Genomic DNA, 19,485 nt, shown 5'->3' with positions numbered 1-19,485 from the left:
GAAAAACCGAAATATATTATTTTTTATTACGTCATAGTCACATAAAGAATACATACTCCAAACAGATAAATAGTTTGTCATTAGAAATAAAGCCTAGATGGCTTTGATTGTCCATGACAATGGTTTCTGTTTCTGTTTTTAACTCCCGAACTCGGCAGGATAGCCCTTTATAAATAAACGTCAAGCCGATTTATAAACCAATTACCGAGAAAACATTAAACGTCTACGTTAATCAGTCATAGTTGCTGACCTTATAAAGGACAGCTATTACACTCTCGGGTCTTTTTATCAAAGTGGAGACAATGACAGAGTCGGTATTTGAACTAACAACCTTGCGATTATGAGTCCAATGCTTTAACCACTTAACATTTAAAAAACTTCCTTGTTAAAATAGTTGGAAGACTGGTGCAAAAAAAAAGGTTACAAAGTAATCATAAATTCACGATGAGATAAGTGAAGCTAAATAGTGAAACATCATGGTGGCTGTCATGAATCTCAACTAATTAAGAAAGTTAATCCCGAGTCATGGATTCTTGCCTTCTGAAGTATTATAACAGGAATCACACAGAATAATTAACGAGTTTGGTGATGCATTACTGCATCTATCATTATCTCAGATAGGCCTAATGTATTATTTGAAATAGGCCAATGATAATAACACCCCAAGGTCACTTCTTTCCTATGAAAATGAGAATTCCTAATGAAAACCTTATCGGCAACCCTAAAAAAATGTTCACTTTTTTATTTATAAAGAATGAATTTATTTATTTTATCGTTGTGTCATAATTATTACCTTATTTTTTTTTAATGAACAGACTGATTATTCTTGAGAATAAAGCAGATATTTATCACATTTTGTTTACAGCTTTAATTGCAGACGTAAGCAAAACTTATCTTGACCATACGTGTAAACTCAACAAAATGCAAAGCAATTAGTATCATCCAATCAACGATTAATACAGAATGGCGACATGAAAACGTAAAGAGAGACTCATTTTCACCCTTGGGAAGAGCGTTAATAATCTAGAATGAAATATTGTTGGTGATTGAACGGACAATAAATGGTCTTAATTACTTCCTATCTACTTCTCCAGAGGGAATAGGACTAATTGATCATGTTTATGAATGTGTGCAAATATTAGTTAATTAAAGATTCTGATTTGGGCGGGGTTAGTGGGGCGTATCGATAAAGATAACATTAATGTAAGAAAGTATATAATGGAAGGAAAGTATCATCATCAGTATTATCTCAGCTTGTTCAAGAGAGATTACATCTATTCTTCTCCATTTGTGGTGAGTATCTTAGAGGTATATCTTAGTTTGAAATGAGTTGAAATATGTATGCCTATAACGGCTGGTAGTGGCGTCATGGGTTGAAATACTTAAGATTATTATGTTTTATGTATAACATGAACTCAGTTTCTTTGGGAAATATTATTATGTGCGAGCGAATGAATCGAGTGAAAAAAAAAGGAAAGTTCGTGCAAAACAAGTTACTTTATTTTCAAGATAGTATAGAGATATTTTGACAGACCCAAGAGGTTTTGCATCTACCAGATAAAACATTTTATATTTACTTGACTTCGCGCATTTAGTTGTTCTTTTGTTCAAATAGGCGTAGGGAACCACCCCCCAAAAAATAAAAATGAATATATTTACTTGGTGGATTTAAAATATAAACAGGAGCGGATCCAACTTTCGTCAATAGGAGGAAGGATATATCGTTGCACATTTTTTCACATCGGCCACTCAAAGATGATTTTTGTTGGTTTATTTGAAGGGATGGTAATTACTTCTTAGCTTTATTCTTATAAAGAAAATGTACCTCATATGTATTTTGTTCACAAAATTAAACATTCTGAGCAAACAGATTTGGGATCATAGACAAGATGCAATAAACCCTATCTTATCAAATACTCCGAGTGCGAAATGCGAACTGAAGTCATTGGCCTGATACCTATGTTAATAATTCTTTGATATTTTGATCTCAAACTGAAAATATATAAGCAAGTTTAAAAAAAAGAACAAGCTGTGAAACTCAATAAAACATGCGTGCGCTAATCACTGGATCTTTCTCTCTTTTTTTTAGATTTAGGCCTAGAATCCGGGCATTTTATACACATTTTTTTTTGAAAGAAAGGGTATTTTTTTAAGTGCACACCTAGTTACCAAGAATGCGTTTAACACTTTTATTTATTTGAATGCAGGATAAAAGCATTGCCGATCAATAGCCTTTCTCATGGGCATAGGTGCCGCGGCCCGGGATCGATCGAACCCCGGACTTTTCATGTACAGCCAGGCGCCTTAGACCACTCGGCACCTATCTTCCAACGCATTAAGGCATGGTCACACCGCCCGAGCGTTGTTGGAGCGGTCGTGGAGCGGTAGGGAAAGAGGGCCGAATTTCGCTCACAAAATTGGGGGAAAAATCGATAAAAAAACCCAATCGAAAATTGTGAATGGTAGCGAACGGTGATGATTTTTTTTTTCTCTCCGCTCCACGACCGCTCCAACAACGCTCGGGCGGTGTGACCATGCCTTTAATTCGAGCGCCCTCTCTCGATTCGCCAATGTAAAGGCGTTGACCAAATGCAGTAAAATCCACTTATCTCTCAGTGGTAAAATCTCATGTCATGGTGTTACTTTTGATCTGGTTCTCTCATTATAAAGCATCCCTTATCATAAATTTGTTGTTATATTTCACATGGTCTGCACCTTATTGATTTATTTGTTGACTGCAGAATGTGACCATATTTTTTTTTTATTTGCAATCTGGAATTTAGAGCGTGAATAAAATTGTAGGCCTAGTAATATAGGCCTATGGGGCGAAACTATAAGCCAGTTCGTAGTTCCTTTCTGCGCATGATCAGAGGAAGGTCATTTGTCCTAAAGAAGTGTTTATTCACCTATGTTGTATACAATACTTAACATGTTTTATATTTCTTTACAGATTTTATCCCATCGCATTTGACCCTTACAACTAAACATGGCTTCCAAGATAATGCTGTTAATATTCGCCGTTGTCATGGTAACTGCCTTGGTAACTGCAGAAACTTTCGATGATCTCACCGATGATGATCTTAATGAGATGGAAGCTCTGATTTTCAAAAGAGCTGATTCAAATGAAGCTGACATCGGAATGGAGTTTGATGACGCTCAAATGGAAAAACGAGGGCGGGGAAAATTCTTCCGTAAGTGATCTTAGACTTGTATATGATAAAAGTGCATTAATGTACCACTTGTGATTGTTATTGTTGGTGTTTATCAACCCTACTTACCAATCTGATCAATTAGATTTAAGTGTGTATCTAGAGGATGAACTTTACATTGCTATATTCTTTGAGCCATTCGTTCACCTCATCATCATAATTATATTCGACAGCAAACTAAGCTGCAAAATATCACAATACATTATATTTATACTCCGCAGATAATGATTGACGTTCTAATCAGCTTTTGGGAAATTTGTATGTCTGCTTAAGGGAGAGTCATTAAAATCACTATCATTTAGTAATGAAAAACCCTTTTAGATGGCTTGTCATTTTTTTAACAAACCATAAACTCTCTTATAGAATGCAAACAAATTGTTCAATTATATTACCGAATATATAGTCTGTATATTGTATTTCTTAATAAAATTACGCTTCTAAACTACGTAAAAGGCTATTTACAGTAATGAAGGGTTGTGTTGGAACTAAACTATTTGGAACAATATCAGATATCTATTTGTCAGTAATTGTTGGTACGCTAATTGATTGATTCTGATTGTTCGTCAGTCACAAGAACCCCCACAAACACATTTCTGGGACCACGCCTGATTTGTCATTTTGTAAATAAATTGTAATTTGTTTATTCTTTTATTTGTCAGAGTATTTCATAGGATAACAGATATATTTTGATTATGATCTATTAAAATGTTTAATCAATGAAAATATATCTACTCCTTAATTCCTCGAGTAACTATGTAGGAATGGAAACGCTATTGATTGAAGGTTGGCTTGAAGTAGAAGAACAACAACAACAACAAATACTGCAACAATAAGGCCAGAAAATGAAATAGTGTCGATCTAGGCCCTACTATCATTTTCTAGTTCGTAGATATTATTATTTCATATAAATTTTAATTCTGAATATTGTATTTTTTTTCTTAAATACAGGCTGCACACATCCATTAAATGGATTTTCATGTGTCTGTGATAGGCGATATCGCAAAAGTAATCCCAACTACTACCGGGTATGCGGACATCAGTGAGAAGCCTAATATCCGACAATGGAATGGACCGGCATGAAACTCGGATACGAGAATCAATGGACAGACATCGAGAATAAATCAACTCCATTTATATTGAAGGTGCAACCCAAATGTGAATGGATTATTAAATTATACACACAGTGATAAAACGAATAACATAGCAATTTGTTATTACCTATCAATTCCGCACTATAATTATTTTATTTTCGGACGAACACATGTAACTATTCGGCTGATATTTGGAGGATTCCAGAATTTCGATGTGTAAGCCACATGAATGCCATCAATGAACCTTGTTAGACATCCTTCTCAATCTTGTTTTCAAAATTTGAACCCATGTTATCTTATGGTATAGAGATAAAAAGAGGGGTCTATATCGATACTGATTGTTGATGTATTGAGTAATTTATTTCACTGGACAGTCTTGTAAGTCTTCGGAGATCTTGTTTGAGTTGTTCTTTTTATTTCAATAAAATCCTAAACATAAAACATAAATCATTTCCGTATATCGTTTTATTAGCTTTTCATCTGTATCTGTCTGTTTTATGTTATTTAGGTTATTTTTTTATTAGTTACTTACAAATATCACACACCAACGAGAGATAATTACAGTGAGACACACGACAGATAACCGATCAGGTATTTAGACCATTTCAGAAATACTTATGTTGATGTGGATTCTAATAACTTATTTAATCTCAAAACCAAACTGAGCAAATATTGGCACCAGTCAGTAACATTTTCTGTTGGCTAAAATAAATGAGGTTTACGCGATAGATTTCAGATTATTATTTGATGAAGATCCCTCTTACAATTTTTGTAATATTTTACACATATTACAGCTTTAGTATATAATAGCTCCGGCAAAGTAAGAGAAGAGCAGTTACAATTAAAGGAGAATAAAGCCATTGAAACCAGTTGAATGTTGAATTCATATAAAAGCGATAAAACAGTCAAGACAAGTAATAGATCAATGAAAGTTTGAAAAAGATTGAATTTAGGATAAGATCATGTATTGTCAAATGCCCTTTATGAAAATAAGCAACCGAGAATTCTGTGTCGAAAATTGTTGAATCAAAACAGCAACGTACTTGCATTATTTCGTCAGCTTCGAAACTTAGGACGAAACTGTTATTCCGGTACACAAATTTTCACTTAAGGCCTCCCAGCTGTTCTTTGTCACTTGACGGGCAATATATTTACTGTGTTCAGCGTTCAGCGTGGTGGTGTGAAAAATTCCTCATAGCATGGATAGATACGTTATGTTGAAATATGAAAAACTGATTAAGTCAACAATGGTGAGAGTGTTTAATATCTCGCCAAGATAACAACATGGCGAGATACATTACGAAGTAAAAACGTTGTTCAACTTTCTTTTTATACAATCTAATCAATCTTTATCTTTATACAAATTATACAATGAAGAAGAAGCCAGAACGACAATACACCAGACGGTGGACTGTACTGTTTCCAGAAGAAGAAGAAGAATCTGCATACTAAATGCACGTAACAATTATTGTTTAAAAGTATAAACATGTGTTTAAAATCTTAAAAAGCAAAGTTTGATTTGTAATATTTGATATTCAACTTTTAAACAATTAGACTATTAAAGTTCAATCGCGAAGTGGTTAATGGTACACCATGCATGCACGCCATGTGGAAGGACTGAGATAAATAGATAAATGGAAGGGCTAAAATGTGGAGCATTCTTTTCAGAATGAGCGTAGTCCTTAAAATGACTGTGTAAACCAGAATGACTGCAATGTTGACTACTAGAGAGGATTGAGTAGGCGAGAGAGGCTAGATTGAATGTATCACTCCTGAAGACGGACAATTAACCTGGCCAAAACTTAAGCCAACCTTTTCTCATCTACTCAAGCCTCTCTTACCTTTCCAACCCAACCAGTCTTTTACCCCACCCTGCCTACTACTCAGTTTTTCACTCCTTTTGGTTTACAGTGTTTTTAAGGACAAGACTCATTCTGAAAAGAATACTCTACTTCCCAACCTCTACTTTCTCATCACCTTTCCATTTCATTTCTATAGATCTGTATCTACACACGGTGTACTGTAAACCACTTCTGCGATTGTTCATACCACCATAGCAAACCTTCAAACATCAGACTAAAATGTGGTGTTGTAAGAAACTTGCGATCAATCGCAAGTCTATTTTTGGTCCCTAAATCAATGATATGTCTTGCAGTTAATTGCAAATTAGTGATTGATAGCTAATCTGCTCCTTGAAACAAGAAGTTTAATCTGATTTGCTACAGCTAACATTGATCTATCAGTTGTAAAAATGCAACAGAATATTTGCAATTGATTGCAAATATTTTCTTGCAACACCCCTAAGTACTTATAGTAAAACTGTTGTCTAAAAATTTAATTAACTTCAGAAGCATATGAATCTATTCCATGAAACGTGGACATAGGGATAACCATGTCATCTTGCGTGAGTTTAATGCAACATGAACAAGGTCAAAGGTCGTTTAGGCCCAATTACCATGTTGTAATGGTAACATTGATCTTATAGAAAAGGTTGACTTTTCGAAATGTATTGCAGCTCTTGAAAAGTATACAGACCTAAATCAGGAAATCTGGATATAAGGGTATTCACGTATCACAGAACACCTTGCATGAGTATCAATATTAAAAAAATCTAAACATGGTTAATCAAAAAATATATATATCATCATAACTTTGCAGGTATAATTACCTATATAAAAAATCGTACTTCATGAAACTAGGATCCGGGGCACTTCCATTGACGAGTGGATACCATGCGCGACCAAAGAAACACGTAAAAGGATTTTTTTTTCAAGACGGGGCACCTTGAACCTTGAAGGAATAATCCCTTAAGCAGTTCTTCCCAGCTTAACTGTGATGATGTGACAGAAGGTGGTGTAGTCCAGGATAGGCCCATAGAAACTTGACCAAACCTTGTTTTTTTATATATACAATATTTTTTTATGGTTTCTTGTCAATTCGAGGGTGCTGATTACGAATCTGGATGATGCCACTCGTGTAACCTTGAGCATTTTCCGAAAATTGGCAAAATCCAATATGGCCCCCAAAATATGCAAATAACCCATGGAAATCCTAAAATTGTCCGCACATTGGCTATGAAATGCATGAAAGCGTGTGGCAACAGTAAAATACATTCTGAAAAAATAACTTTTGACAAAATATTTATTTTCCTGATATTCAAAATGGCCGCCATAGTCCATTGTATACTCTATTATGTACAATATGAATAGGGAAAACTAATTTTCACAAAAATGAGCACTAAACCGCAAAAATCGCGATGTATGAACGAAGAAATACATGCAAATCATCATTACTAACAAGATATATCATTTATTATGTCATAAATGGGAACATTTCTGTATTTTGATATCTAAAATGCCCACCAGTGGCCCAAACAGTATTGCATACAATGGCAATGGGGGCCAAAAAATTCACAAGAGTGATCACTGAAATGCATATTATTAAGATTAAACGAGTGGAACACTGACTAAAAACATAATTGTTAACGAAATATATTATTAATATGCCATGTATGTGATGAATGTTGTATTTTTATATTCAAAATAGCTGCCAAAGGCCCTTAAAGTATTATGCACAATGGGAAAGTGGGGCAAAGAAATCACAAGTGTGATCACTAAAATGCATATATATGTGATAAATTAATGGGATACTGTTTAAAAACATATTTTCTAACGAAATATATCATTCAGGTTTAAAGTTTGTGTTAAATACTGCATTTTTACTTTCAAAATGGCCGCCAGAGACATTAACAGTATTATGCTCAATTGAAAGTGGGAAACCAATATTCACAGGAGTGAGCACCATAAATGCAAGTATTAGTGATCTATGAGTAAAATATTATCTGAAAGCATAATTTCTATTGAAATAAATCATTTAATCTGCCAGTTAGGTGATAAATACCAATACCATTATTGGAAAGTCAAAATGGCCGCTACAGGCCCTTATGATATTATGCACAATGTGAATGGGAACAAATTATTTTAGCAGAATTTGGCTTTGCTTGGCCAAATGGTGATGTGTGAGTGAAATATCGTCTGAAAACATGATTTATAACAAAATATATCATATCTTATGTAATTTAGGTGATAAATACTGTATTTCTACATTCAAAATGGCCACCAGTTGCATAAAGAGTATTATGCACAATGGCAATGGCCGAGGCAAAAAAGTGACAAGAGTGAGCACTAAAATGCATATTATTAAGATAAACAAGTGGAATATTGACTAAAAGATTCATTGCTAATATGCCATTTATGTGATAAATGCTGTATTTTGACATTCAAAATGGCCGCAATAATCCCTATGTTTATCATGTACAATGCGAATGGAGAAACTAATTTTCACAAGAGTGAGAATCATAAAATGCATATGACTGTGATAGTCAAGTAAAATATTGTGTTAAACATGATTTCTAACTAAATACATCACATATTGGTTGTGGAGGTAATAAATGCTGTACTTTGAAATCCAAAATGGCTGCCATAGGTCCTAAAAGTATTATGTACATTGTAACATTGGAATATAATTTTGACATAATTTGGCTTTGTTTGACTCTAAATATTGCCTATAATTGTAAATTCTGATGCAAGGGTGAAATATTGTCTAAAACCATGGTTTCTAACGAGATATATCATAATTTTGTGTATTTAAGGTGATAAACACTGCATTTTTTAATTGAAAATGGCCACCATAGGCCCTTATTGTTTAATATACAATTTGAATGTAGAAAAATAATGTTCACAAATTGAATATGGCAGCCATTTTGATAGTTGAAATACAGTATTCATCACCTAAATTACATAAGAGATGATATATTTTGTTATAAATCATGTTTTCAGACGATATTTCACTCATACATCACCATCTGGCTAAGCAAAGCCAAATTCTGTTGAAATAATTTGTTCCCATTCACATTGTGCATAATATCGTAAGGGCCTGTAGCGGCCATTTTGACTTTCCAATAACAGTATTTATCACCTAACTGGCAGATTAAATGATTTCTCTTAATAGAAATTATGCTTTCAGACAATATTTTACTCATAGATCACTAATACTTGCATTTATGGTAATCATATTGGTTTCCCACTTTGCATTGTGCATAATACTGTTAATGTCTATATGGCGGCCCTTTTTAAAATAAAAATACAGTATTTAACACAAACTTTAAACCTGAATGATATATTTCGTTAGAAAATATGTTTTTAACAGTATCCCATTAATTTATCACATATATATGCATTTTAGTGATCACTCTTGTGATTTCTTTGCCCCTCTTTCCCATTGTGCATAATACTTTTAGGGCCTTTGGCAGCCATTTTGAATATCAAAATACAACATTCATCACATACATGGCATATTAATAATATATTTCGTTAACAATTATGTTTTTAGTCAGTATTCCACTCGTTTAATCTTAATAAAATGCATTTTAGTGATCAATCTTGTTAATTTTTTTGGCCCCCATTGCCATTGTACGGAATACTGTTTGGACCAGTGGCGGCCATTTTAGATATCAAAATACAGAAATCTTCCCATTTATGATATAATAATTGATATATCTCGTTAGTAATAATGATTTCCATATCACTTCATTCATACATCGCGATTTTTTTTGCAGTTTAGTGCTCACTTTTGTGAAAGCTAGTTTTCACTATTTATATTGCACATAATAGAGTATACAATGGACTATGGCGGCCATTTTGAATATCAGGAAAATAAATATTTTGTCAAAAATTATTTTTTCAGAGAGAATCTCACTCCTGCCACACAATTTCATGCATTTCGTAGCCATGTGCGGACAGTTTTAGGATTTTTATGGGTAATTTGCATATTTTGGCGGCCATATTGGATTTTGCCAATTTTCGGAAAATGCTCAAGGTTACACGAGTGGCATCATTCAGATTCGTAATCAGCACCCTCGAATTGACAAGAATCCATAAAAAAATATTGTATATATAAAAAAAACAAGGTTACGCCTCTTCTATCCTGGACTAGTGGTGCAGACAATTTTGTTGGAATTCTATTTACAATAAAGTTGGCGAAGTGCAAGTAAAAATCATGCTCCTAGCTAGGCTTTCAGCATCCTAGAACCTACAGGAGGCTTTAACCCTCCAGTGACATGAAGGGCAGCAACTGATGGGACAGTAACTGATGTAGCTGGTACGTTTCAGATACGAATGGTATGGGGATATTACGTACGTAACGTAATAAGGGTGTCAAAACGCTAAAATGATTTTTAAAAGGGTATATATTTCGCTTGGAAAGCTACATGTTTAGGGATAATAATAATATAGGATTTGTATAGCGTATAGGTGTTAAAGGCGCTCCTATATTACCCCGGCTAAGCTAGTCTACCGATTCTGGTGCGCACAGCTTTTTGAAGAATTACTTCCTGCCGGTACCCATTTACCTCACCTGGGTCGGGTGCAGCACATTGTGGATAAATTTCTTGCTGAAGGAAAACACGCCATTACCAAGGATTCGAACCCATGACCCTCTGTTTGAAAGGTGAGAGTCAGAACCACAAGACCACGACGTGCCCACAATTTCAATTTTGTGGTTCAATTTGCGAGGGTATAAAAAGACTAAACAACTTTATAAAGGACGTACTTTTTTCCCGGGCGGTTCCGGGAACTTACTTATATAAGTTGTTTGTTTGCTTCTCTGATGTAATCGTAACTCAAATACTGAAAAAGGATTGCTGCTAATGCTGGAGTTGTCACTGTACTTGTTTAGGGGGGTCAAAGTAATCTAAGTCAAGGGTCTCGTTATGTTTCCAATACTTGTTAAGGGTATAGGGTTTCACACGCCAATGCTTGTTAAAGGGTCCATTTTCAGAACATGAAAAATGTTCTGAGGGGGCTTTTTCGAAACCCCATGATCACGCATGGTATCCACTCGTCAATGGCAAAGGACTAGGATACAAGAAAATTCAAGTATATCATTTGGCATGAGTTTCAGCTCAGATGATCAATGTCAAATGTCAATTAAGGTCAGTGTACTATGACCATGGTGTATCAACATCAATGATACTTTATTAACCTTAAGTTAAGTCTTGAACTAAATTTAGATAAATATACATTCTAGGTTATGACGTTTTAAAAAACGTAACCTTGGTTATAAAGATTTCAGGTTGATACCGCGACATGATCAAAGTTCGTTGAACCTATAAGACATTAATTTTTACATTGATCATGTGAACAGAAAATATGTTAGATAATTAACGTATGGCATCCTGGTGTAACATTTCTCTTCAATTTTTCAATTTCAATTCAATTTATTTATTAGGTAAAAAATCACATGAGTAGATATGTACATTGTAAAATGTGAGGATCAAACACCCTAGAAAAGCCAGAGGCTTGAAAAGCAGGGGGATCCATGACAATTAGATTACAGTGATACAAATACAGCAAATAAATTATAGTAGGAATAAAATACATAGGAAATAGCAATTGAAATAATACATGAAACAAGTTACAATATTTACCAGTGGCGTAACTACGGGGGGGGGGGGCATGGGGGGCACGTGCCCCCCAATCGGCTGGCAAAAAAAACGGGGAAAAGTAGAAAAAGAGGGAAGAGGGAAGAGAAACGTAGTGGGGAAATAAGAAATTATTGTTCATTATTATGTTATATTATGTTATGTTATATGTTATGTTAAACAAGAAGCATTTTTTCATAGCTTTATAAAACATTATTTGCTTCATTGTGTCTTCATCGTTCATGTTGTTCCTGGTGTTCGCATAGACTGTTTAACTATATATATAATCCCGTTGTACTAAAACCTCCCGTTTTCAAATCAATATACAACAAATATATTTCCTCGCAATTCGAGTAATTATTGTTTTATGTAGTGACATATTCTTCGTTTTCATGACTACTTAAAGTGATTGCCCTATTTTAAGGTCTTGATATAAAACATTTTCTGTCCGTGCTAACGTTTGCATAAGTAGATTGGTGAGATTTCTGCTCTTCATTAACTTAAATCAGTCCTTAAAACGTCAATTTTTCTGATCTGAATATAAAAAATGTTCAGCTCGCGCTTCGCGCTCGCATCACTTGGTTAGTGAAAAACATAGGGTCTTAGTGAATTTCTACAAACAAGCCTTAGAATGCCCCTCTTCAGGTCTGAATTTCCTACATAATTTTCAGCTCGCGCTTCGCGCTCGCAGTATTTGATTAGTGAGATGCATAATCATGATTACAATTACTTCAAAAAGTACTTCATGTGTTTAGATGTAATTCTAACAAAATCAGCAAGCGCTTGGCACTTGCATTAGATGACTATGGTGAGATAATTATGTATACCCTTAATGAATTCCTAAAAAACATAGTCCTTAAAATATCCATGTTTGGGGTCAATATATACAAAAAATTTAGCTCGCGCTTCGCGCTCGCATCATTTGGTTAGTGAAATATGTACGGTCTTAGGGAATTCCTACAAACACGCCTTAGAATACCTCTCTTCATGTCTGAATTTCGTAAATTTTCAGCTAGCGCTTCGCGCTTGCAGTATTTGTATAGTAAGATGCGTTTGATAATCATGATTACAATGACTACCAAAGGTGCTTCATGACTGTGTTTAGATGTAATTCTGACAAAATCAGCAAAGGATGGCACTAGCATTAGATGACTATGGTGAGATATTTATACTCCTGATGGATTCTGAAATATAGTTCTTAAAATTTCCCTGTTTAGGGTCAATATATACAAATTTTTTTAGCTCGCGCTTTGCGCTCGCATTGTTTGTTTAGCGAGACAGTTTCGTATCATGATAACAAAATTGCTTATAATGTCCCTTTTTAGCTCTGATATCAAACGTTTTCAGCTTGCGCTCGCATTATTCAATCAGTGAGATACATGTCCGTTTAATGGCACTGCATGTCCATAAAATATCTCTATTAGGTCAGTATACCTGACAACTGAGCGCGCTTCGCGCGCTCCCTAAGTGACTCAAATTTTTTTGCTGGTGCCCCCCCCCCCAATGCCGTGACCCACGGTACGCCACTGATATTTACAATACATGACAAAACAAGACAAAACAAAATATATCATATGACTGTTTGTTTAATTTTGGTTCAATTTAAAGGAATCAGTTGTAAGTGGCAAGAAGATGCTGTTTAATTTTAGCCTTAAATGAGGTAACGGTGGTCATTTTTTTAAGTAGTGGGTTAAGACTGTTCCAAAATTGAGCCCCTTTGTGTTTAATAGAGTTCGTCTGTCGTAGTTTTAAGTGTGAATATGGCACAAATATATTGTTTCTCTGTCTTGTATTAACACTATGTATTTTATCAACCGTAAGAAAATAATTATTGAAAATAGCCGGTAACAAGTTATTCATATATCGGAACATAAAAAGTGCTGCCTTTATTTTTATAGTATCAGTTAAATTGGCAGTGTTGAACGTTTTAAATAGAGGTAGAGTATGGGCAAGATAATGCGTGTTGAACATAGACGAATACAATCAATCTGTTTAAATGACATGAGCTGGCCCCTCCCCAGACAAGACTACAATAATCCAAATGGGGCAAGATAATGGCATTATACAAAGTAAAGAGGGTTTTAAGTGGGAGCGTATTACGTAATTTATAACATACCAACGCACATACTAACTTTTCCATGGATGTGATCTATATGGTTAACCCAAGAGAGCTTGTCATCTATGTGTACGCCTAAAAAAAGTTAATAGTATTTACCCTGTCTATTGCATCATTGTCTAGTTTTATTGAAAAATTTAACTGAGATCGATAACTGTGATTAGTACAGAAAATCATGTATTTGGTCTTATCAGTGTTAAGAAAAAGTTTATTTGCTTTGAACCAGGTAGAAACCTTTTTTAATTCAGTGTTTGCATAATTTTGAAGTTGTGTTTTATCAGAATGTGAAATAAATATGTTAGTATCATCTGCATACAGAATGAAATGTAATATTTTTGAAGTATTTAATATATCATTCACATATATAAGGAAATTCACATATATAAGGTAATGAAAGGTAAAGAGATTATTGCATAATTTACAACATACAATATGATCTTTTACGTAAGATCGAGTATGGTAATTATTAGAAAAGACTAACAATGCCATAAAATGGTTTTCTCTATCAAATAAAATGATGATTATTTTGATAATACTAGATTCCAAATGTTGTTTAGTTGCAGGTTATTTTGAAACCGATATATCAAAAAATATATATTTTCAAGGCGGCCATTTTGAAAAATCCAAGCTGTCATTATAGCCATGATGAAGGTCGGTGCAAATAAAAACAGTGATAGCCCATATCGTAAGGTTTCCCCAAATGAACAATTTTTAATTTCTCCAAAAATATCAGGTGAAAGTTAAAATTTGAATAATGTAAACCGGACTTTTTCATTGTTCCAACTGTCACAAACGTGGGTAATAATGAACCAGCAAATTGTTTTTTTTTAATATACCCGGTATTAAAGGGGAATCCAGCCTTAGCCATATGTGTTGGGAAGGAGAAAAATAAATCAAACAGAATGGTGAAAGTTTGAAAGAAATCGGACAAGCAATAAGAAAGTTATAGCTGCTTTAAAATTGAGATCACTAAGACAATGTAGATTTCAAATTGGCAACTGGGTAAGTAAATTATGACAAGGGGCAGGGACAACTTTTCCATAGGCCATGTACTTAATTATCAGGGACTTGTGGTTTTCTCCTAAGTACCCATTCCCCTGGGGTAGTAATCTAAATGTAACCCGGGTAGTATATTGTTTTATGTCTTCATGAGAGAAAAATATAATTTGAAATAAAACTTTTGGGAAAAATTACTTTTTAGCAATTTCATACATTGGGGGTACATGGAAGATTAGTCCTTGACTTACATCACTATGACATCACATAATATGCGACAAATTTGAAGTCTTCATGTGTATAGTGATTACCAATATTTACAACTTTTAAAAGATCCTAACTTTTTTATTCTTTGTCCGATATTGTTCAAATTTTCGCCTATCAACTTGTTTGATTTTTCTTTTTCCTATAAAAACATTTTTTAATTTTGGTTGGATTCCCCTTTAAGATGTGAATCCTTGTTCTGTGAAAACCATCCTCATGTCAAAACAATGAATCCTCAGTAGAATCACTCATCAGTCCTAGCCATGATCAAATAAATTAGAAGACACGTGATAGATTTCAACCAATCACTATTTTGATTAGGATCCATATAACAATTCATATTCAAGTCAAGGAATAGAGCAGGTTAACAAACAAATCAAAACAATAGAGGGATATATTTTTGTGCGCAATGAATTTCCAGATTTTATTGATATTGAGCAATTGGCTCTCGGAAGAATGTCAATTGTCTTGGATATTTAACAATTAATCATATTCAAATAATTATTACGAGAGTTAAATCCGTAATGGAGACTTTCATACACAACCAGCAAATTGACAATTGGATCGCTATTTTTTTTCGTGCGTGTTAACGCACTAGGCGCACTACTATCTAAAAAGAAAGCCAAAAGAGCTTGCCTACATAGGTATCTCACTATCTATACCGATCGATATTATTCTGAAATAATATTCAGGTCTGGAGTCGGCTTCATGACTGTATGTGATTCATTGATCGAACATTATGTAAACTATCAACAAATACAAACACATTCGGAACTATTATCTCAACTCCCTTGAAAATTAACAATTTGTGATCATAGGTTTGTGAATACATCAATATTCAAATATAACGAGAGGGTCATCTATGTAGCCTGCATTTTCCACAAATTACTCTTCCAAAATTAAGGCTGATAAAAACTCGATCCTCGATTCCTCGAATATCAATTTAATTTACGACCAATGACGGTATCACGGCATGCAGAATAGTGTAAAAATCCATCCACATTTGGGTTGCACCTTCAATATAAATAGTTCCTTTATTTTTTATGTCTGTCCATGGATTCTCATATCCGAGTTTCATGCCGGTCCATTCCAGTGTCGGATATTAGGCTTCTCACTGATGTCCGCATACCCGGTAGTAGTTGGGATTACTTTTGCGATATCGCCTATCACAGACACATGAAAATCCATATAATGGATGTGTGCAGCCTGTATTTAAGAAAAAAAATACAATGTTCAGAATTAAAATTAATACACACACATTTATGAAATATGTATCTGTAATTAGAAAGTGATATTGCATTTATTTTCCTTCTTGCCTGAAATCTTTACGATTGAGAGTGTTCTCTTGTGTATGTTCTATTAACGCCCAAGCCATTCCTTTCCACATGGTTTATTATCATCAATCCAATTCCATTATGATACAGTTAGATCAATATTCCCTCATGCTATAGCTTTATTCCTTTCAATAGACAGAGAGCCCTATTTCCCCCTGTGCCCCTTCCCACTTTCAACTTCACTCCATTCTCTCCTTCCATATTCTTGGGGGGGGGGGGGGTGGTCTCTACCGGAGCCCGTGTTGCATTGGACAGTACCAACAGAAAGAATCAGTGGCATACAGATGGGGGAGGGCTTGGCCCCCCAACAAAAATGTTATGTTCAAGAAAAATAAAAGAGAAAAGGAAAGAGAGAAGGGTGGAATATGAGATTTTCTGAATATTATGTCAAAATCTATCACAAAATTAGACTTTGTAATGAAAATGTTCGATATGTTTGCTCGCTCGCTTCGTTTCCTCAAAACTCTCGATAAATTTTGCCCGATCGATGCGCCATATCTCCCCCCCCCCTCCAAATTGTTGGCTCATTACGCCACTAGATATAATCAACCAACCAGCCATTGGATACCAAGAATCCTAAATGAAATAGTTTGGACCTATTGCTTGATACCTCCTCCCCACTGTCTTGAGATCCTTTATGAAAGCCAAGATTGGTCAAGTGATCGAGAAATTTTTTGAACCATTCAAAAATTTACCACGTTCAATACGATTGCCACGACTGATCTGATATGATCGATACGATTACCCCCACGATTAAGTACGACGTTTGAATCATAGCACAGATCGTGGCAGTGGGAACCAGGTATCACTTACAAAACTATCTTGTTTTATATTATAAACATGCTAGCTCAACGACCATTGAAAAATAACTTTTTCTGGTAGTACAGAAGCGATATGTTGGCTCATTTTTCTGTTTCGAAAAATTAAATATGCCATACTTCATTGAAGAAATATGGTATTTCGAAATAATATACACATTTTGTAACCTAACGAAGAATATTTTGCATTTTAAAACAAATATGTTTTTCTTGTTTGGCTTATGCCGTAATAATTTGCTTTCGAAAGTAAGAGGAAAATGACTTCCCAAAGTAAGGCCTGCGCGGTTTCATGAAGCTGTTCATAAGTTAAGAGTGACTTTAAAAAGTGATCATTTTCTTTTGATATATGATGTTCACCATTAAATGTTCATTGGTGAATATTTAGCGCGTAAGAAAGATTCGCCAGTCGTTGTTAAAAGTCGCACTTCCCTTATACGAATAGCTATACGAAGGACCCTCCTGGGTTAATGACTCCTTACAAGGGCAGAGTAATGACAGCATTCAAAGCTAAAAAAAAGTTGTCACCCCTTGACCATTTGCACCCTTTTCTCCTTTTTGTGTTTTAGAGCATATACGAGAGGGCAAAGTTAGTTAATGACTACATATGTATAGAAGAACATTTTCCTGGCAAGTTTTCGCCTTGATGTACAACATAAGAAGTTAACTTCAGTCTTGGTCACCTTGATGAGGTTTAAGGCTTGGTTATCATTAACAATAACAAACCATATATCAAATAAGGGTGTTTTATATCAGAATATCATGAATATTAGGAGCCTATGTACTCACGGAAAAATTTTCCCCGTCCCTTTCCCTTTCCTCGTTTCTCCATTTCGTTGTCATCCAACTCCATTCCGATGTCAGCTTCATTTGAATCAGCTCTTTTGAAAATCAGAGCTTCCATCTCATTAAGATCATCATCGGTGAGATCATCGAAAGTTTCTGCAGTTACCAAGGCAGTTACCATGACAACGGTGAAGATTAACAGCATTATCTTGGAAGCCATGTTTAGTTGTAAGGGTCAAACGTCGATGGGATAAATCTGTAAAGAAATATAAAACATGTTAAGTATTGTATACAACATAGGTAAATAAACATTTGTTTAGTGAAATAAAAATTTGAACATAGCGCGGAATACGGTTAAGCGCTCTTCATTTTCTCGCTGGAGGCCGATGCCTACACTTTTCTTCACGATCCAGTTTTCGAAAACTAAAAATACTAGGCCTATCCCGAATCAGTATTACAAGCATTTGTTGAAACTTTGCAAATTATATAAAATACATGAAAATATAACAATGTGATGAGATATGCATTATAATAAGAGAAAGAGTATACACATATACGTGGGAATTTCCTTGTAATCAACGCATATTATGTTTTAAATACAGAAAAAAAAATCATACCTCTATTTGAACAAAAGGATATCGAAAGCTCGAGGTCAAGTTAATGTAAAATGTTGTATCTAGTAGACACAAAGCCTCTTGATATTCGGGTCTGTCAAAATATCTCTATGCTATCTTGAAAATAAAATGACATGATTCTAACACGAACTTACATTATTTATTTGATTCATTCGCTCGCACAGAATAATATTTCCCAAAGAAAACGAATTCATGTCATACATGAAACATAAAAATCTCTCAAATATTTCAACCAATGACACAAGCCGCTGGTATTGCTACTAGGTCTGTGCAACTCATTACAACACTAAGATATACCTCTAGTATATACTCACCACTGATAGAGTAGAATAGATGCAATCTCTCTTGAACAATCTGAGATAATACTGATGATGGTGATAATTTCCATCCATTATATACTTTTCTGCATTAATATAATCTTTACCGATACGTCCCAACAACCCCGCTCAAATCAGAATCTTTAATTAACTAATATCAGTAAGCCCGTCATTAAAATCATGAATTGGTCTTATTCCCTCCGGAGAGGAAGAAATCAAGAATAAACACCATATAACAACGTAATTAAGACCATGTTATTGTCCATTCATTCATTAATCTTAACGTCTCGATTATTAACACTCTTCCAAATGGTAAAAATGAATCTCATTTTACCTTTTATTAATAAGTCATTTTGTATCAATCTTTTTAGTGGATGATGAATGCTTTCTTTATTGTATGTATTTTCCACGTACATGTACTCTCATAAGTCTGCAATAGCGT

At 34.5% G+C, this 19,485-nt stretch overlaps 2 protein-coding genes across 2 annotated transcripts; one reads left to right on the top strand and one right to left on the bottom strand.

The window, feature by feature from the left end:
- The first annotated feature begins 1,211 nt into the window (after positions 1-1,211).
- Positions 1,212-4,635, top strand: LOC121405962. The gene is made up of 3 exons (XM_041596959.1): positions 1,212-1,293; positions 2,951-3,191; positions 4,158-4,635. The coding sequence occupies exons 2-3, from the start codon at positions 2,987-2,989 to the stop codon at positions 4,250-4,252; spliced, it is 300 nt and encodes a 99-aa protein (XP_041452893.1). The 5' UTR covers positions 1,212-1,293; positions 2,951-2,986; the 3' UTR covers positions 4,253-4,635.
- Positions 4,636-15,337: 10,702 nt separating this feature from the next.
- On the bottom strand, positions 15,338-19,101 carry LOC121406153. The gene is made up of 3 exons (XM_041597169.1): positions 19,041-19,101; positions 18,095-18,347; positions 15,338-16,362 (listed from the first exon to the last, which is right to left on the bottom strand). Exons 2-3 carry the CDS (start codon positions 18,309-18,311, stop codon positions 16,268-16,270), a joined length of 312 nt encoding a protein of 103 aa, XP_041453103.1. The 5' UTR covers positions 18,312-18,347; positions 19,041-19,101; the 3' UTR covers positions 15,338-16,267.
- Positions 19,102-19,485: the final 384 nt, after the last annotated feature.

Source organism: Lytechinus variegatus, chromosome 19 (genome assembly GCF_018143015.1).
Source record: "Lytechinus variegatus isolate NC3 chromosome 19, Lvar_3.0, whole genome shotgun sequence".
In the NCBI taxonomy this organism is placed as follows: Eukaryota; Metazoa; Echinodermata; class Echinoidea; order Temnopleuroida; family Toxopneustidae; genus Lytechinus; species Lytechinus variegatus.
This window is presented reverse-complemented; position numbering and strand designations above follow the sequence as displayed.

Bases quoted from the DNA above. Each gene is read 5' to 3' on its own strand.
- LOC121406153 (XM_041597169.1), bottom strand. From the start codon at position 18,311: ATGGCTTCCAAGATAATGCTGTTAATCTTCACCGTTGTCATGGTAACT. The intron at 16,363-18,094 runs GTGAGTACATAG...TCTTAAATACAG, and splicing joins GGGACGGGGAAAATTTTTCC to GCTGCACACATCCATTATAT.
- LOC121405962 (XM_041596959.1), top strand. From the start codon at position 2,987: ATGGCTTCCAAGATAATGCTGTTAATATTCGCCGTTGTCATGGTAACT. The intron at 3,192-4,157 runs GTAAGTGATCTT...TCTTAAATACAG, and splicing joins AGGGCGGGGAAAATTCTTCC to GCTGCACACATCCATTAAAT.